At 62.3% G+C, this 18,529-nt stretch overlaps 4 protein-coding genes across 4 annotated transcripts; 2 read left to right on the forward strand and 2 right to left on the reverse strand.

The window, feature by feature from the left end:
- Positions 1-21: 21 nt before the first annotated feature.
- On the reverse strand, positions 22-4,487 carry CHLRE_02g109600v5 (uncharacterized protein). The gene is made up of 11 exons (XM_001699659.2): positions 4,201-4,487; positions 3,152-3,253; positions 2,741-2,823; positions 2,388-2,478; positions 2,224-2,251; positions 1,937-2,025; positions 1,554-1,661; positions 1,277-1,328; positions 952-1,049; positions 589-654; positions 22-446 (listed from the first exon to the last, which is right to left on the reverse strand). The coding sequence occupies exons 1-11, from the start codon at positions 4,366-4,368 to the stop codon at positions 345-347; spliced, it is 987 nt and encodes a 328-aa protein (XP_001699711.2). The 5' UTR covers positions 4,369-4,487; the 3' UTR covers positions 22-344.
- Positions 4,488-4,587: 100 nt separating this feature from the next.
- On the forward strand, positions 4,588-10,569 carry CHLRE_02g109650v5 (uncharacterized protein). The gene is made up of 9 exons (XM_043059857.1): positions 4,588-4,982; positions 5,182-5,276; positions 5,475-6,563; positions 6,703-7,062; positions 7,187-7,309; positions 7,486-7,984; positions 8,252-8,597; positions 8,792-8,897; positions 9,237-10,569. The coding sequence occupies exons 1-9, from the start codon at positions 4,955-4,957 to the stop codon at positions 9,672-9,674; spliced, it is 3,084 nt and encodes a 1,027-aa protein (XP_042927491.1). The 5' UTR covers positions 4,588-4,954; the 3' UTR covers positions 9,675-10,569.
- Positions 10,570-10,917: 348 nt separating this feature from the next.
- On the forward strand, positions 10,918-15,149 carry CHLRE_02g109683v5 (uncharacterized protein). Its single transcript, XM_043059858.1, has 9 exons — positions 10,918-11,151; positions 11,383-11,944; positions 12,060-12,151; positions 12,316-12,477; positions 12,657-12,859; positions 13,085-13,115; positions 13,238-13,285; positions 13,400-13,468; positions 13,613-15,149. Exons 1-9 carry the CDS (start codon positions 10,951-10,953, stop codon positions 13,793-13,795), a joined length of 1,551 nt encoding a protein of 516 aa, XP_042927492.1. The 5' UTR covers positions 10,918-10,950; the 3' UTR covers positions 13,796-15,149.
- Positions 15,150-15,971: 822 nt separating this feature from the next.
- On the reverse strand, positions 15,972-18,197 carry CHLRE_02g109716v5 (uncharacterized protein). The gene is made up of 2 exons (XM_043059859.1): positions 17,637-18,197; positions 15,972-16,643 (listed from the first exon to the last, which is right to left on the reverse strand). Exons 1-2 carry the CDS (start codon positions 17,656-17,658, stop codon positions 16,486-16,488), a joined length of 180 nt encoding a protein of 59 aa, XP_042927493.1. The 5' UTR covers positions 17,659-18,197; the 3' UTR covers positions 15,972-16,485.
- Between the last annotated feature and the right edge of the window lie 332 nt (positions 18,198-18,529).

The raw sequence follows: 18,529 nt of genomic DNA on the forward strand, positions 1-18,529 counted from the left end.
GGGCTGTGTCCTCTGCCTCACGCACTGCCCTTGATGACCCGCGGATGGGACATCCGTGCCTGGACGTCGTCCGACGTCGACTGCGTGTCACCACTATCGGTAACTCAGCTCGGTCCAACAGCTAGCCAGCCTCTGCCGCCGCCCACCTGCTCACCCGTCATGGGGTCCGCCCCCAGTCCCCCAATCGTTCAGGCCGCGCCCGCCACACCAACAGGCCCACGCCCAAACACCATGCACCATTGGCCTTTCCGTCACCCCTTCAACACCCGATTACCAACAGCAACAAACACCAGCCACCATGTAACCAAGCCGCCACTGGAGTTGCCGCACGGCATGTTGTGCATCTAGCGGCGGCTGGTGTCGTACCCGGGCGGCACAAACCAGGGCGACAGGTCCACATTCGCAGCCAACAGCCCCCGCGTCTTGGGGTCAGTCTTGTCCATAATCTGTGGCCAGTGCGAGTATGTGCGTGGTGGTGTGTATGTGCGTTTGCGTGTGCGTGTGGGAAAATGACCGCCTCCCCCTCGGTTCCTGGCCGTCTTTGCTGGCACGCCCGCTCCCCCGCACCCCGCAGGCTCCAGCCCCCACCTGCTGGTGTAGCAGTGTGTTGGACGCGAGCATGGACCGTTCGAACACCGAGAATGGCCGGCCGTCCTGCCAGCCGACATGGGGGATAGCAGGGGGATGGGGTGGGTGATCAATTTGTTAACTCCAACCCTCGATAGACCGCTGCTTGGGCAAAGGGTAGCCATGCTACTAATGTGTGTGGATGTTGCCAGGGCACACCCATGGCACAACACACAAGTGAATGGCCGCGGCATCAGTCAACCATACGCACACGTTGTGGCTACGCCACAATTTTACCGAACCGGCGTGGACTGTGCATGTGCATGTGTGCAATGTGTGCGTGCAGCCCTCAGCGCGCCCCTGCGCGCCCCACCCAGTACCCACCATGGTGGTGATGGTCGCCCCGGCCTCCTGCGCGATGACAATGCCGGCCGCCATGTCCCAGGGCTTGAGCCGGTACTCCCAGTAGCCGTCCACGACGCCTGAGGAAGAGAGGGAGAGAGTGTATGTGTTCGCTAGGTAAGGATCAAGGGGTTTTGTGGGTTTGATTGGACGCGCATGGGTGTGGTTGCAGGGTAACAAAGTCAGGTGCCCGGCAGCACCCCACCCCCCCTGGATGCCAGCCCCTGCGAGCCGCACGCCCCCCGGCTGCGACTGCCTCGGCCGCTGTGCCAACACGTTCCCCCTGCTCCCTGCTCTGTGTGCTTACCCATAGACAGATGGCACAGGTCCACCGCCGCAGCGCCCAGACGCCGCACACCCTGCATTCGGAAGTGCGTGGGGGGCGTTGAGGACAAGGATCAGACCGCTGATAGCAATCAGTCGTTGACGATTCGCCAGCCGCCCACGTCTCCCACACTGTTCAAGCCACACCTGCTGGTCCCGATAACACCTGCATCAACACCCCCTCTTGTGAAACATACACAGATGCACTGTCTTTGCGCATTGTTTTCCTTGTGCTCTTTAACACACGCGCGCGCTTTCACCTGGCACACGTCCGTAAACTCTTTGAACAACTCCATGTTGGCGGCCCACGCCTCGTCGTGCTCGTAGCCGAACCCCGTCACCAGCAGCGAGCGACGCACGTCAGACACCTGCAGCAGCCGGGTGGGGAGGCGGTGGGGGAGGGTAGTTCCTTCCAATCCCAAAGGTGGGTGCATTTGCATGGGGGCAGGTCCGCAGGTGCTTCACGGAGGGGTGACGGGTGACGGTGCGGCAGGGCAGCAAGGGAGGCTGGGTAGCGCGGCAGGCTAGGGTGTAAAGCGGCAAGGGTCCACTGGCAGGCACGGCTGTGCGCCGCAATCGGAGTCGCGACCCCTGGTCGTAGTGGCCAGGTGTGTGGCAAGGTTGCACGGGGTTATGGCCGCACCTGGCTGACACGCACGGGCTTGCCATTGCAGGTTGTGGGCCGGCCTGTGTGCGCCGCAAAGGTCCGTGTGGCCCAGGCGTGCGGCCCCCCTGCACCCACAGCACCCACAGCACCCACAGCACCGGGGCGCGGCAGGTGGCCGGCTCAACGACCTGACGAACAGCCACATGCGAGCTCCTCCTCAGCTTTCATCGCCGCCGTCACCACCGCTGCCGGTTCACAACTAATGGCTGCAGCCGTGGAAGCTGACACATGCCCGCTGCGCAGATCCCCATCTGAACAGTCACCTGTGAACTCCACTACGCAGCCTGCCACCTGCGACCAGAGCGGCGAGACACGGTACACGGTACTCGAACAGCCGCTTGAGTGGTGGGCGAGGGCAGTAACACTGGATGCAGGGAACACACACACCAACACATGCGCCCGCACATGTGCCGACGCCTGCACGCACCGGTGTGACGCCGCGCACCACACCCACGCTGACGGCAAATGCGGGGTAGCTGTGTGCGAAGTTGGTGGTGCCGTCCAGCGGGTCCACACACCTGTGTGCGCCCGTGTGCCCGTACGCCCGCGTGCATGGGAACCAGATGAGGAGCCGTCAGCAGGGCAAGCCTTTGCCGCATTCGGAGGAGGTGCGGCGGTTGCCGACCTAGCCACTGCAACAGCGCACCATCGTGCGCGGGCATGCCGTCAGGGCGGTGCCGTGTGCGCGCTGCCAGCACGCTCTCGGTCGCGCGCCCGCTGACGTAACAAGGGGATTATGACCTAGGTTGGCGCACCCTCCCCGCACCGCCCTCCACGCACCACAGATAGGAGCTGTCTGTGTCGCCGCTGACGCCGCCCTCCTCTCCCAGCAGCGCGTGGCGCGGGTAGTGCTTCCGCAGCACCTGCAGTACGCCAGGCGCAGGCACGTCAGGCTCATAACACCACGCGGCAACACCTGTGTCTCCTTGCCTGTCTCCACGCCGCCACGCACATCAACTTCCTCACCGCCGCCATACCCTATCCCCCACCGCACTCGCACAAAGCCGCACGACCGCCACCCCATAACATACACGCACACACGCTCTTGGCTATGCCGTACGATCACGTGTCGCCCGCCACCGCCCACCCCTTGCCCTGGCACGTCTCGTGGGCAGCCTATTCAATGACCCGGGCACCGTGAGTTAGACTCGGGCTGAGCGAGTATGACCCCCCCCCCTCGCCGCCGCTCACCGCCAGCACCGCGTCCTCCGAGGCCTTGTCGGTCTCCGTGACCAGGTCCGTGGCCCCCTTGAAGCTGATGCTGCGAGGCCGGTCCAGAGCCTCGCGCACCACCTGCGTGGATTAGAAAGGGGCGTTGCGCAGTTGAGGAGGAGGAGCAGTGGCGCACCAGGCACAGCGGGTACCACAATCAGTTGAGGTGGGGGGGGGGGCCAGCCCAGCGAAAACGTCCCATCAGGGGGCGCAAGTGTGGGCGTGGGCGCAGGGTATGGGGATGGGAAGCAACTGGCCCGGGGCGCCAGACCCGTTGGGAGCAGATGCCAGATGGGTGCAGGGCTGCGGGCGGGTGCCGCTACTGACCAATGGGACAGGCGCGAAAGCATGGGGGCAGGGGCAGGCCCACGGCATGATGCTTGGAGCGCAAGGACCGTGCGCAAACTGCATTCCTCGAGCATGGCATGTCTCCATGATGAGATTCAGGATGGGCGTGTGGATGATTGAGGCTAACAACCCACGCGGTGCGCAGGGTGCGCACAGGGAGAGAGCACAGAGAGTATGTCCGCTTTGCCACGCTGATGGGGAGGAGCATGTAGAGGATGAGAGGCATGTGCTGCTTGAGTGCAAGGCGTACGATGATATCAGAAGCACGCTGTGGGAGGTGATTCCCGCGACTATGATGGACGCGATGGCCAGTGGTGACCAGAGGGGTTTAGCGCGTGTCATTCACGCGATAAGGCTGCGACGTAACGACCTTACGGCGCGACCAATTTAGATATATTATTGCATGAACTGTTTTGCTTTTTGAATAATCCTTTTGAGACTAGTTTTGGCGGTCCATGAGCTTCCTGGCTCGTTTGGACCAATCTACGAGCATGAACTTGTAACATCAATCAAACTGCAAGAACCTGAATATTCTTCCCATAACTATATCGGTTCTGCTTGCGTATTGGATACCTGGCACCAGTCTGCCTCTGCGTCACCGCACCCCTCCGAACCGATGGCCCAGTCGTGCAAGCACACTGCCCTCCCTCCCTGCCCCCGCCCCTGCGCGGTCTTCTTGCCTCGGCGCCCTTCTCTGCGGCCAGGATGGCGACCTCCATCAGCTCATTCAGGGCTACTGCGTCAGCAGGCGCCGCTTTCGCCTCGCCGGCCTTTGCAGACGGCACCCGGGCCAAAACAATGGGTGATCGATGGGGCGCCAGGCGCGCGTTTTGTTTGCCAACGAGCATGGCTTGCCTGGATGCGCATTGGCGTAACGACTGCATATTGCGTGCGCCAAGGTGGCAAGAAGAATCGTCTGTGCCTTATCAAGTCACCGCAAATTGCAAATGTCGTCTTCGTTGGCTGGTAAGTGACGAGTGTGGAGTTTCTTGCGTAGTAAGTGTGTACATTACGTATGATGTTGACCCATGACACTTTACGTGCGTTGACATGGCACTTTGCTTGCACGAATCAGTCCAGTGCCATTATGCTCCCTATGAGTATGAAACATTGTTTCGAATGCAAAATATGCTGTTACTTTGAGGGGTAACATCACACGGGCACTGAGTCCAAGGCGAGGAGGCCCTTTTGGCTCGCGCCTCTTCGTGTCCCCGCTCGCACTCGTCCGTTTTCGCTCCTGTCCCATCGCCATGCCTTGCCCCACTTCCTCTCCCAAGAAGTATATATCCTTTAAACACCTTGACGTGTCTAGAACGCTATTTGGGCCCCAGCCAGTATCGTGAGCAGGCCCGAAGTTGCACCCGCCTCCGAAAACAAGCGCAGTGAGCTGCAGCGACAAACGACCGTGCGGTGGGCGTGGTACAGGCAGCCCCTATGGACAACAGGCAGCCTCAGTTTGCAGGTACGTATTTGGGGTGGGCGTGGTGGACCGGTGCCCACCGTTGCTCGTGCCCTTCGAGTTCCCAAGCTCAGGCTAACGGCACACCGGCCCTCGCGAGCCTTGCCAACGCAGCTCGCTGTAATTATGTCGCATGTAGGCGATATCCTAACCATTTCAATGGCGCCCGCTGTGTCGCGCTCCTGCGGCTTGTCTAGTGCAGATGCTCAAGCGATGGATGGCGCAGCAGTTTGGCGGAGCAGTGGCACAGGCTACGAATGGATTGCGCAAGCGCTTCAGGATGCGGATGATAGCATGGTGAGCGCAGACGCAGCTGTTTCGGTTCGCTTGCCCGCCCCTGCTCAAGCGGCTGCTCGTCTTCCCTTTGCCAAGCCCTCGACCTGCTCGCTTGCGTCCCTTCCCGTGCCGCGCTCTGCTACCCCACCTCACCCTGCCCGGCCTCGCATTGCCCTGCAATCGATATGAGCTTGTGCGCGATACCCGACGTGCCGACAGGCCGGCTTCGCGGAAGCCTCGGCCATGGGCCTCGGGAGCTTCACAGAGGGGCTGGGCCCTGGGCGAGGCGGTGCGGACCCCGGCGGCGACCCCGCCCTGGCCCCGCTGCAGTCGGCGCAGCTGATGGGGCACCTGTCCATTACCGAGGCCGAGCGCGCCATCGCAGAGGCAGCCGCAATGATGGCGGCCGGGACCGTGTACCCAGAGGCAACCCCGTCCGGCCAACCCCCGACGCACCCACACCAACAGCCGCAACCGCGCATGCACGCCGGGACCTACCCCGCGCAGCACCAGCACCAGCACCAGCACCAGCACCAGCAGCACCACCAGCAGCACCAGCATGTCGTGCCGGCGGCGGTAGGCCACTCGCACCACCAGGCGGCCACAGCGGCGGCGGCGCACGCACCACACTACCACCAGCCTCAACACCCACACCACCAGCAATACCAACAGCAGCAGCACGTGCATCACCAGCAGCACCCATTGATGCCGGACCCGTACACGAGCTTCGCCGCTGGGCCCATCGACCTTGCGGCCCACGCTCACATGCAGCACCGCCAGCAACACCAGCAGGAGCAGCAGCAGATGCTGTACGCCTACCACCAGCACAATCAATACCACCACCAGCAGCAGCACTTGCAGCCGCAGCACCAGCAATACCAGCAGTACCCACCACAACTGCCACACCAGCAGGTCCAGCACCAGCACCAGCACACCGCCCTAGGCTCGCCGCCCGTGCAGCACCACCAGCACCACCAGCACCACCAGCACCACCACCAGCACCACCAGCACCACCACCAGCACCACCACCAGCAGCACGTGCCGGCAGGCGCACACCATGCGGCTGCACGCCCGCTGCCGCCCAACCACCAGTCTCACCAACACCACCAACAGCAGATGCCTCCGGTCGTGCCTAGCCAACCCCAGCACCACCAGCATGGTATGCACGCCGCCGCCGCTGCCGCCTCGTCGTCAGCGGTGTCCGCTGCTGCATCGGCGCGTGGGGGCTACACGGCCATCGCGCCGGCTGCCCCCCCCGCCACAGCACATTCGGCACTGGCACCGCCTGTCACAAGCACCTACTACCAGGTACAGTACGTGATAAAACGGGATGGAGTTTGCTTATGAGCGGACTTGCGCTGTGTTACGCTCCGCATGTAGCACTTGCACTTGAGCATGGCGCATGATAAAACAGTTTTTCCTGTATGCGTACTGCACGTGTGCGCAGACCAGTGGCGGTGCCATGCCGTACCCAGGCTGGTCCGTTGCTGGGCTGGAGGTGCCGACGCCCGGCACCCGCAGCCAGCGCGGCAGCTCCACCCACCTGCTCACGGCGCCCGGGCTGCACCCCACAAGCGGCGGCAGCGGCGGTGGCGAGGGCCGCGAAGTGGTCATGCACCCTGGCTTCGGCGCCGCCGCCTTAACTGGAGCGACTGGCGCGGCGGCGGCGGCGGCAGCGGCACCAACGCCCCAGGCATCGCCGCTTGGTGGCCGCGGCACCGGTGCCAGTGCCGAACCAGCAACCTCCGCACACAGCCACGGCGGCGGCGGTGGCTTTGGAAATGTTGTATCAGGCACGCCCATGGAGGTATGACCAGAGAAGGCGTTGGTGCCTGCTGCTCCTGCTTTGCTGTTGCAAGCATACGTTGGCACTGCCGTACGGCGTACGCTGCATAACATTCCGTAAGACCACCGTGTCATTACCGCCGCAGGTGAGCTCACATGCCGGCGGCCGTGGCGCCAGTGGCAGCACCGACAGCAGCGCCGAGGCCAGCACCGACCACAAGCGCGCCCGCACCAACAACCCTGGCGCCGGCGGCGCCCGCGCTGCTCAGGTGCGCGGGACCGCGGTGTGTGCCCTGCAAACTGGATACTGCATACACATCAACGCACACAGTTGGTGTCAACTCGAGCACGCGCACGATTGTACCATAGCCATTACCAGGACCGAAGGTCCGAAGCAGGTCTCATTGCTGAGTTGCATTGCCGCGTGCCCCTTGTGCTCCCGAAGGCCGCTGCTCTCCCCAGCTTGGATGCGGTCACTAGCCAGCAGGCCGCGGCCGCCGCCGGCATGGCACCTGCTGCCGGCACGCTTGGCGCGGTGCCGCCTGCCTACCCAGCCGTCGCCGTCGCCCCCGCCGCCGAGGTGAACGGTGCCATGCCCTATGTCGACGCCCTCACTGAGCAGCTGCGCGCCGTGCGGCTGCTACAGCCCACGCCTCCTTCCTCAGCCTCCCCTGCGCCCGTCCGCGCTTCTGCCGCGGCAATGGCAGACGTAACTGAGAACGTCGCCGTTAAGGCCAAGGGCAAGAAGAAGGGTGCGGCCGCAGCGGCGGCTGCGCAGCCGCCGCCCCCGCCGCTGCTGCCACCGGCGCCGCGGACCGAGATGGACAGGCGGGCTGCGCTGTCTGGCGCTGCGGGCGCCTTCATGGCCGCGTGTGACGAGGCGGTGCGGGAGCTGCTGTTGGCTATGAACTTCAGCGACCACGACGCAGAGGCAATTATCACAGGTGCGCTAGCCTAGGGCCATGGGTCAACGGGATCGCCGGCTAGGCGGGGCGGGTGCTCGCTGGCTGGCTCGATGCGCACGTGGCTGCGCACGTATGTGCATGCTAGCTGCTGATGTCACTTCACGGAGGTGCGCCTTGCGTGACGGCGTGGCCCGCCTGCCAGCTCTGCAGCTATGACGGGCTCGCACACTCACGTGCATTCTGCCACACACACTCTGCGCTTACTGTGCTGTGCTGTGCTGTGCTGTATGGTTCTGACGCGTGCAGGCGCGGCGCCGCCGCAGCTGGAGCACGCCGCCTCGGGCGTGGTGTCGCTGGTGCTCCGCCTCAAGAGCTCCGTGCTGTCGCACTACATTAAGCACCTCAACAACGCCGCCGCCAGGTCGCAGGCCGCCGCCGCATCCACCGCAGCGGTCGACGGCAACGCGGAGGACGCGGCCGACAAGCACGGCGCCAAGGCCACGAGCGCAGCCAAGGCGCCGCCAGCAGCGGGCGGAGGCGCGGGTGATGCCGCTGACCAGCAACTGAGCACGGGCGAGGCGTGTCTGGTGCAGCTGCAGCTGTACGGCGGCGTGGGGGATGCGCTGCTGCAGCTGCTGCGCTCCAAGCTCAGGTGAGTCAGCGCGGGGAACGCGGGGTCGTGGCGGCTGGTGCGGGTTGCAGACACGTTCAGATGGGACGGTGAATGTAGCTAGGATGAAGCTAGGCAGCAGGGGGTTGTGTTGCCTAAGTGCTCGCTCTTGTGCTGTTGTGCGGAAGATGCGCCTACCTGACCGCTAACGGCCGACCCTACCGGACTGATCGCAGGGGCAGCGCCTGCCAGTTGTGGGCGCTGGCGCACATCGTGCACCCGCACCCCAGCCGTTCTGAGAAGGAGAGCCTGGCCGCGTACACCGGCAAGTCCACGAAGCAGGTGCGCGATGCGCTGGAGAGCGTATGTGGTCGGTGTTGGGACTTGGGATAATCTTTCAGGATTTGCGGAGTGGTGCCTAGTGGTGCCTGCGTGAAGATGGCGACTGACACGCCTTTGCGCGCCATCTGCCAAAGCTTAAGCAGCATCGCATACAGTAATACAGACACTGGCAAAAATAGATCATTGTGTATACCACCGAGCAGTAACAGCATGAAAGGCCGTGAGCATCACGTTGTGGTCACGTTGTACAAAGTTACAAACACATGAGGTGACCTTACGAGGGTAAACGCGGGGTAACCATCCCATCCCATCACTTATATCATTCCTCGGTCTTCACAGGTGACAGACTGGTTCACCAACTGGCGCGCGAGGCACTGGCGGCCCGCCATCATGGCCCTGCAGAAGGGCGCGGCGGGCGGCGCTGCAGGCGGCAGCCTTGGCGTTGCCGCAGACGGGGCTGCTAGCGGCGGCGACGACGGCGAGGAAGAGGAGTGCGCCGAGGCACGGGCAAAGAAGGGGAAGGGCGCGAAGGACTGCAGTCGCGCCAAGGAGCCGGCCAGCGGTGCGCGCAAGGCTGCTGCCGCGGCGCCGGCCACCACTGCAGCCGCTGCGGGGGCTGAGGTGGGCAGCGGCGGCCGCAGCGGCAGCCGACGCCCGCGCAGCAGGCGGGCGTGCCGTGAGACGGAGAGCGAGGAGGACCAGGAAGATGACGATGACGAGGAGGAGGATGAGGAGGAGAGTTCGCCGTCGGAGGGTGGCAGCACGGATGATGAGTAAGGGGGGACGCGAGCGGGCGCAGATGCGGATATGAGCTACGTTGTGCATTGGCTGATTGGCATAGGTCGGTAGGTTGTCGTCGGTTGGCACTGGCTTGGATGGGAACATGTACTTTATACTTGTGGAGGAAGGAGGCGGTGGGAATGTGGTGCGCGTGCGGAGATAGCGAACTGCGAGGCCTGGGTTACGGGGAATGGCGAAGGGCAATGTGTGTTGTGGGGGTTATGGGAATACGCCTCCGCCTTCAGCCCCATACTACCTTGTCTCAGCCCTATACTACCCAGCCCCAGCCCCGGCCCCATAATACCCTGCCTTAGACGCGGCCCAGACAGGGTCAGCTCAAACATGGCGGCCACCTCTGGGGCGTGGGCGCCCTTGCTCAGGGCCTCAGGCCTCAGGGGAGGGGAGACCATAGCCTTGCCCTTCCGGACCGTGCCTGGCGTGCCTGGCGTGCATTGCCAGCAAAGCTCCGTGCTATTATGACAAGCGTTCAATGTGGACATGCCCTGCATTGCTCTTAGGAGGACATAGACTAGCGTATCTACGGAGGTAACCGTATGGGGCAACCGTGCAGGGATGGGGGCGGAATGGTGGAGCCCCAAATGCGTGCGGAATGCCCCAAGGATTAACGCACGCACAGCTGGCGAAAATAATATCGCATCCGCCTTGAGAACCTTTCGCATGGTTTTCGCCGGTCCATTGACGCGTCCATCGGCGGTATTTCCTTCCCATTCTGCTTCACCGGCATGCTTGGAACGCTCGTAGTATCCCTTAATGGGCATTAAAGCAGCTGGAGGACGCGCACCGGTGTTCTGCGTCGGGAAATTGCCAAGCATGTGGGGACATGCCGCCACAACCAGCGGTGTTGTCGCCCCATTCAACTCTTTTAGCAGTCTTTGTCGCCCAAATTGCCTTATGACCAGGTGTGGTGGCCAGATTTTGGCCAGACAGGCCCAGAAGTAGCCACAGAAGGGCCATTTTGGCGGTTTTGGGGCGGTGACCGCACCATTTCCGCATGGATTTTCGCACAGTTCCGCCGATGTGCGCAAGCAAGGGTCTAGGCGAAAAGCGTGCGAAAACACATGCGAAAAGACCCTGCGGAATGTGCGGACTTCCGCCCCCATCCCTGCAACCGTGCGACTGCATTGCAGGGCTGGCGGGGGCCGGGGATTGACTCACTGTGTGGCCCGCCCCCGTTGCGGATTGTGTCCAAGCCTCTCATATATTCTTATTACTCTCCCGTATGCGCAAATAACCACACGACTTCCTTGTCAGTATGGATTTCCCGACGGCGGAGCCCGGCGCCGGCGATTTCAGCTTTGGTGACGAAGCGCAATATATCTTTACGGATACTGAGCTTGACAGCATATTAAATGCGGTGGAGGACCGGGTGCGAGGGGGCGGAGGAGGCGCGACAGAGCAGGTCTTCCTTGACTTCCTTGGCGGAGATGACAACCAGCAGCCCCTACCACTGCAGGCACGTTCATGGCTTCAACCAGACTAGTCAAGAAGGACAGGGGCCTGTCAAAGTCAAAACCAAGCGCCAAACCCCAGTGTTTCGATTGACGCGACGTTTTAGGATTCTCTTTCCCCAACCTATTTATGTGATGTGTTGTTTAGGGCGGGGTAGGTTTCGCAAAGGACTCCGAACCTTTCGCCCATCACTGCAACCATCATCGTCCGCTGCTTCCGCCGTCCTGTGCCGCAGTTCCAACCGAGGTCCTTGGAAACGCACGACCCGTCGAACTCGCTATCGGCGGCAGCCGCAGCGCAGGACGCCGTAGCCTCGGTGCCGCTGGGCGGAGCGCTGGGCGGGGTGCCCCTACAGGGGGCTGCGCCGTCCATATCCACAGCACCTCCACAAGCTGTGCCCTCATCGGCAATCACCATACCAGCTTTGACGTCCAGTACGTTGACACCTGGCGCACTGCTTTCGGGCGCAGTTTCCAGCCCACAAGGCACGCCAGTGCCGCAGCATACTCCGGCAGCGCCGGGCCTGCCGGGCGTTCCCCCACCGCCCGGCATTCCCACGGCCCCGACGCTGCCGATGGGGTTTCCGCAGCTGATGGTGCAGGTGCTGCCAGCGCAGGCGGCCCTGGCAGCCCACCTTCAACAGCAGCAACAGCAGTCCATAGCGGCGGCACTCGCGCCCCAGCTGGCGGCGGCGGTGCACGCACACGCTGCGCCCATGGCGCCTCTAGCTGCGCCGCCGGCGCAGATACCCGCGCGCGTGGCCTCGCCCACGTACCGTCATACCGGGAGAGCGCAAGGCAAGTGGTTCTGGGGAGGGCCTGCTTCGGCTCGGACTTGCCCTATGGCATGTGACATGCAGCAGGCATGGTTGCCGCGGGCTGACACAATTGCATGCTGTGTGTCCTGCCGCAGCCGCGGAAGCCGCCGCCGGGTCGCGAGCACCGGTTAGCCATAGCACGGTGGAAAAGCAGCGGCGCGACCGCATCAACTCGCTGATCGACGAGGTGCGTGCTGCAGGCACCTTCCCGCGGGCTGCCGCTTCATGGCCGCCGCTCTCATGCTGCGCATGTCCAGACTGCATGTGCACTTGACGCCTGACTGTGCAGACTGTGTTTCTTAATCCGCTTACCGATGCCAGCCGTGTTTCCTAAACCCCGCACGCAAACAGCTGCGGGACCTCGTGCCGCCGACGCAGCAGCAACAGCAGCAACAGCAGCAGATTGGGGTGGTCACCATTGGTGTGAGCGACAACCCGGAGGCCTCGTCGCGGCGGCCCAAGCACGTGGTTCTGGCGGACACTATCAACCTGCTGAAAGCGCTGAGGCAGCGGGTGAGGCGGTGGTGCTGTAGGACGCCCAGGGAATCGGGCGCGCCACGCAGGTCAACCGCGGCGCAAGCGGCGTGCGCAATGTGCGAGCACTGGGTCCTGCATGCAACGGCCTGCCGTTGTGGATGCCTAATCAAGGGCGCGCCCTGTGTGTGCTTCGCCGCGTCACGGCGACAATGCAGGTGTCGTTTGCGGCTGTGACGGCGGAGCTGCAGCAGCTACCGGCGGGCGGCAGCGGCGGTGGCGGTGGCGGCGGCGGCGGCGCACTACCACTGCCACTGCCGGTGCCAGGCATGTACGGTGCTGTGGCAGGCGCGGGCATGGTGCCGGGCATGCCCGGGAGCGGCGTGCAGCCAGTGAAGCAGGAGCCGCAGGGGTCATCCAGGTGCGAGGAGCGGCGTGGCGGGGCGTGGCGGGGCGAAGTGCTGAATCGGGGCCGGGCCTTATGTCCGCAATGACTTTGAGCTGCGGCCTGGGGGTGTGTTGCTTGCTCCCGACTTATGCAAGGATCAAAGCCAGACAAGTTCCCCGAATGTTGCTATTTGTTGGCATGCTGACGGGCTCGTGCTACCCTTGCCCGAACCGCCTCGTGTGTTTGTGACCACCGCAGCCAAGATGATGACGACATGGGACACCCCGGGGTGAGTCCGCAAGGCGGCGCTTGCAGGACGGCTTCGGGAAGGGTGCAGGGAGCGAGGCTATGGCATTGCACAACACCGTTTGCTCCCAGACCTAAATCACTCTCATCACATGGCACACGTAGGGCCCCGGCGTCACAGTCAAGAAGGGGCCAGACTGTTTCTACGTCCAGGTACGGCCCTTCGGTCCCATGCGCCGTGCCATCGTCATACATATCAGATCAACGTATCCCGTGTGCTATGCGCTGATTCGCTAAATCACTGCCCTTGCTTCTTTGCATCTGCAGGTCACATGTCCGGACCGCAAGGGGCTGCTGTCGGACATCACCGACACGTTGCGGAACTTATCACTGGAGGTGCGTAAGAGGGCGTGGTAGGCCTACCCTCGTTGTTGGTGTTGCTGTTCATCGGCGCACCGCATTCGGCTTGTCTCCCGTTTGACCATCCCGCCTGCATGGTACCGCCGCTAATATCAACCCCACACATTGTGCACCCGGCAGGTCCGCACGGCCGCCGTCACCACCAATGGCGGCTCGGTGCGTGACGTGTTCGAAGTGGTGCCCCCTGACGGCGCCGTCGCACTGGCGCCCGAGGCGGTCCAAAGCATGGTGCAGGGCGCGCTGTCGCAGCGCGTGGCGGAGGGGCAGCAGGAGGTCACGGCAGGCAAGCGCCCGCGTGCATGAGTGGCTTGCGAGGGCAGAGCGGCTCGGCTTGCCGCTGCTCTCATACAGTCACATGGCAATCGCTTGGAGGGGCGGGGCGCGCGCCAGCCAAGCTGAGCAGCGGTTGTGTGCCGTGTTCTTGCTACGGCTGCCGAATAGCGAGGAGGAGGTGGAGGCGGAGGAGAGGAGGCAACCACATGAGCTGGCCAGCGTCGTCGTGTCGAAAGGTGACTCCGTGGGCAGCAAGGGTGGCTGCCCCCCCCCCCCGCTGTACCTCTGGACGTCGGCACTTCACTTCATATTTGATACACACCATCCCATGGATGGCTACCCCCCCCGCCCCGGAAAGGTGCAGGATGTTGCTGGGGGCAGCAGCGTGTCAGGCATGGATTGCAGTGGGGCAGAGAACTGCCGTTTCCTGATGTGTTCGAGGGCTGTGTTGCAATGCAGCTCAATGTATTTGCCTGTTCGGGCTGGTCGTCATTCGCTCTCTTAAGTTGCTTCTCGCTCCGGCTGATTTGGACCCGCCGCCTATTTGCGATCGATAGGCCTTACCAAATACTACTTGCGGTTTGCGCCAGTTGACTTTTGGCGCCGACGGACGCACGCACGCACGCTTTCGTAGAAGGTACTTGCATGGTTGCGATGGACGATGATGTTGGGTCAGAAGGCAAGTTTGCTAGCAGCATTTGCTGTCTTGTTATACTGTGCACTTGGCCGGACATTGGCACAGTGCACACGGATGGCGTGAGCGTTGTGTGCCTGCTTGGTGGGGTGAGCCGCTACGACACAATGCGGTAGCACGAATCCCTGCAAGTGATGTGTGGACGTGTGGTATGCTGTTGCGCACATGCACAAGTGCAAGTTGCCTGCATTGGGCCCTCACAGCACTTGTACATCACGGCACACAGCAAATTTTAACGGGAGCCGGCAAGGCGCGGGCCGTATACCAACATGACCTGCGCGTGGTGGTTAGGACGCACACAACTTCTTTAGGGTTGGGCGTGGCTACGCTTGGACTCTCCACAGTGGGATGGGGACGATGGCGTCCGTCCACTTGGCGCACCAGTGCTGGACTCTTGTGCACTTCTGGAGCTCGAGGAATGGCTGAGAAAGATACGACGGTTCCGCGAGGCTGCTGAATGCGACCTGGGAAATGCGCGGGTTGCACTTTGTTTACGATAACATACGACGGTTCTGCCCGAACATTGTGGGGAGGCATGCTGCAGCACTGAAGGTGTGCGTCTAAGAAGGGGTGCTAGGGTGTGGTGGAGTGGGTCGCACAGATCCGTGCCCGTTGTGCGGTCGGACGTTGGTGGCCCTGTAAGCCTTGGTGGTATAACTGTGATGTTTGTGCAAGAACTACTTCTGTTACTGACATGGCTGTGACACGGTGGGTGTTTACCGGCAGCGACACAGCTCTGTCCCGAACTTCAGCCGCGACACTCCCAATGCCAACCCGCGGCGCTTCCTCACACTCCGGTTGTGTTTGTCTCGCAATCGCCACTCATCCGTACATTCGGGCTCCCTTTTCTGCCGTGCCTCACCCTGTTTTCGCCCCTGCTTGCCACACTGTCGCCCGGCCACTGTTTGCTGCATTCTGTCTGCATTTTCTCTGCGGTTGCCTCATTTCTCATCCGTGGACGCTGGTCATCTTCCTGCAGGTGCGCTGCGGCTCTGCATCGCGAGCGAGTGTGGCGTTGCGGTGTGTCTGTGTGGTGCTATCGCCTGGCCGGGCGCCCGGAGCGTGAGGAATGCGCATCAGCAAACTTCCAGCCAGCCAGCAACTTGTCGGTACAGTAACTCCGGCGTTCGACCAGCCATGCTATTCTGCTCTGCCGCTGCAAACTGTTTGCTGTCTGCCTGGGGTATGGGCGTCCGCTGCACCCTACGGGACCTCGCCAACCTGCCTAAACCCTGTCCCATCACACTCCCACGCCACAAACGAATGACCGCGCTCTACCAGCAGCTTTCAAAATGCCAGCGTGTGCTGACACCGATCAGCGCTGAGGCTTGCATGATGGGAAGGTGCAGTGCATCTGTGCGTGGCACAGTCACCGATGGGCTGGCGTCTGCCTGCGTGTGTCATATGGCGTGCAGTTACTTGACGCCTGGGGTAGTACCCACGGGTAGTACCCCAAAGCGAAGGGCACAGCGATGTACGGTATGTGCAATCCGGGCTGATTTGCACAGTACCGTAATTATCTTCTTACACACCTCCGCTGTCAGGTGCATGCAGCTCTAGGGCTCAAGTTAAGCGCTAGTTGGAGCCGGAGCTATGGAGTAACGCGCGCCACACGGACTCGGCGAGGAAGGGGCAGGACAAAACGCAGCGTGCGCATTCCCATTACCCATCCAGCCCATTTCGTACTTTCATCTCACTAAAGCGCATTAGATCCGCACGCGTATCCCGGAATTCTTCCAGGTACTGCATCCTTTGCTCTCCCATGCAGTACAGTGCCTGCAGTACAGCGGCCTTCCCGGGACCGGTCAGAGCGGATTGTTGTCGCCCTTCGTGTGCTGAACACCAGATGGACTATATGTGTCAAGTGTCGAGTGTATGTGATTCAACGGACACAAGTCGTTCACAATCACGCATGCAAGTGGTGATTCCGATTGGTGGCTCGCGTGCCCGCGATGTCAAGTGTGCCGACACTGCGGGACTGTATGGGTAAGTCTGGCACAGGTGCAGTCGGGTTTGGGGGGTCGGGTCAGGTATCAGACAGGCTCAGGTGCCTTCCGGACGTCCGGTTGAATGTTGCACCGCAGGGCCGTGACGCCAACTCTGCGACGAACATGCAGCACAGGGGTGCCCCAGATGCGGCACGCGCTGATGGAGATGCTGCTTGGTAGAGCGCGGCCTGCGGCCCTGCGCAGCGGTGGCGGCGGCGGCGATGGTGGTGCCTGGTGGTGGTGGAGGGCCTGGCCACACCAGCAGCAGCAACAGGAGCAGCGGCGGCAGAAGCAGGAGCAGCAGCGGCACAGGGCGTGGCGGCAGCGGCCCTGGGCCCAGCAGTTGCGGCGTGCATGTGCTTACCGGAGGGGGCGAGCAAGGCCACGTAGAGGAGGAGAGCGCGGCGCCGCCCAAGAAGCGGCGCCGCCGCGCCGGCGCGCAGGTTGAGGCCGGCCGGTGTCTAGTTCGGGTCTTTGCTGGCCAGCATAGCACAAGCAAACAGTATACCCGTATATGGTAGGCCGCAGCAAGGAGGAGTGTTGTGACTAGAGGACTTTCTGCTGTTTGGATTGCTGCTTGCCTGTGCTTAAGCTTGACAGCGGGACGTGGCTGGACACATCATGGCGGGACGTGCCTGTATGAACCGACCCCGGCTATGTCCGGGCGATGAGGTTGTTCGGCCTCAGACTGTGGAGGGGCTCAGCCCCTTTTCCCGTGACCGGGGAACACTTGTCCGATGCGAGCACATATACCCCGAACGCCCTTAAAACAGTTCTTTCCATGTCTCATTACCATTTGGTAAAACACGTCTCAGCGGAAGGCTGCTAGTATTCAAGGCGAGCTTCGGCAGCTATTGCATGAGCGAGCGGGTTGGCGAGGGTTGGCGTGATAGCCCCTGCACCAGCGGCCCCCGCGCCCGCGGCCCCTGACTCTGACCCTGACCCTGACTCTGACTCTGACCCTGACTCTGACCCTGACTCTGACCCTGACCCTGACTCTGACCCTGACTCTGACCCTATCAGGAAAGCACCCCTGCAGCAAAGCACACGTCGCTCGCTGGGCAGCTGGGCTGTACTGGCTGTAGCATGTTACAGTGGCTTGGAAGTTTTTTGGGCTGAGCCCCCTGAGCGAAGCGATCCAGGGGGGGCGAAGCCCCCCAGGATTGCCCCTGTCCGTGCCGGTGCCTGCCTGCGTCGACAAAAAGTACCATACTGGCACAAACCGCGAGCGCCACGTATTATTAATTGCTATTCCCTATTGTAGAAAAATAGGCGGCAGGGAAAACTCGGCCGGAGCGAGAAGCGACCTCGCGAGTCCATGGACATCTTGACTTTCTTCAGTCCGCGAGTATAGCTCTCAGGCCCTGAATATCTTACATCCATGTATCAAAACATGTCGACGGCAAGCGTCTTGGGGCAAGAATGTCGAAATCTTGTGCAACAGCCGAACCATGCGTGCCGATCCCGCCTTAATTATGTCGCGGCCCCGGATCACGCGCCCGAGCCCCACTAGCCGTTTGTGGTGCTTGTGAGGGATTTGGAAAGAGGTATCACGGGCTCATGTGTGGAGTGGCGTGGACAGGGCGTGGCGGTGCCTTTGGTATGCCCCTTTGCCAGTCCCGCTGGGCTTGCAAGGGTGCTGTTAATGTCGCCGATACCCATCGTCACATCCCTTGCTCTAGGGGCTCAGCCCATTTTCCAGCTGTACAAAGCTGACACCCCTTGTCTGTCTGGTTTTACGTCTAGTTACGTCCATCTCAAATGCTGGTCAAAGGCTAACTACCTCAGTACCATATGCGCCCAGGATCAGGCTGAGTCGCTGAGAGACAGCGGGTATAAGTTGCTCACGACCGCCCGTACGGCACACACCCAAAACACCTTGCACGTCATACCTCCGCCGCTCCCGGCACGGGGAACGCACTGTCACGCGTAAGGGCATGAGGGCATGAGGGCAGAGTATCCACCCCTGTTTCAGTATTCTCTATTGTTGCCGGGCTCTCACCCGTGCTCTCACCCCGAGGAAGGCCGTCCGCTGGACCGTTGTCCGGGAAACCTTATGCCGCAGGACAATTAATCGTCGTA

The sequence above is a fragment of the Chlamydomonas reinhardtii genome, chromosome 2, assembly GCF_000002595.2.
Source record: "Chlamydomonas reinhardtii strain CC-503 cw92 mt+ chromosome 2, whole genome shotgun sequence".
Lineage (NCBI taxonomy): Eukaryota > Viridiplantae > Chlorophyta > Chlorophyceae > Chlamydomonadales > Chlamydomonadaceae > Chlamydomonas > Chlamydomonas reinhardtii.

Coding starts and splice junctions, on each gene's coding strand:
- CHLRE_02g109600v5 (XM_001699659.2), bottom strand. CDS start 4,368: ATGCTCGTTGGCAAACAAAACGCGCGCCTGGCGCCCCATCGATCACCC. Junction 1,329..1,553: donor AGTTTACGGACGTGTGCCAG/GTGAAAGCGCGC, acceptor TTCCGAATGCAG/GGTGTGCGGCGTCTGGGCGC. Junction 655..951: donor GGGCGACCATCACCACCATG/GTGGGTACTGGG, acceptor GTCGGCTGGCAG/GACGGCCGGCCATTCTCGGT.
- CHLRE_02g109650v5 (XM_043059857.1), top strand. CDS start 4,955: ATGGACAACAGGCAGCCTCAGTTTGCAG. Junction 8,598..8,791: donor CTGCTGCGCTCCAAGCTCAG/GTGAGTCAGCGC, acceptor GACTGATCGCAG/GGGCAGCGCCTGCCAGTTGT. Junction 8,898..9,236: donor CCGGCAAGTCCACGAAGCAG/GTGCGCGATGCG, acceptor CGGTCTTCACAG/GTGACAGACTGGTTCACCAA.
- CHLRE_02g109683v5 (XM_043059858.1), top strand. CDS start 10,951: ATGGATTTCCCGACGGCGGAGCCCGGCGCCGGCGATTTCAGCTTTGGT. Junction 12,860..13,084: donor GAGCCGCAGGGGTCATCCAG/GTGCGAGGAGCG, acceptor TGACCACCGCAG/CCAAGATGATGACGACATGG. Junction 13,286..13,399: donor CAGACTGTTTCTACGTCCAG/GTACGGCCCTTC, acceptor TTGCATCTGCAG/GTCACATGTCCGGACCGCAA.
- CHLRE_02g109716v5 (XM_043059859.1), bottom strand. CDS start 17,658: ATGGTACTTTTTGTCGACGCAG. Junction 16,644..17,636: donor GGTACTTTTTGTCGACGCAG/GCAGGCACCGGC, acceptor ACCGCTGCGCAG/GGCCGCAGGCCGCGCTCTAC.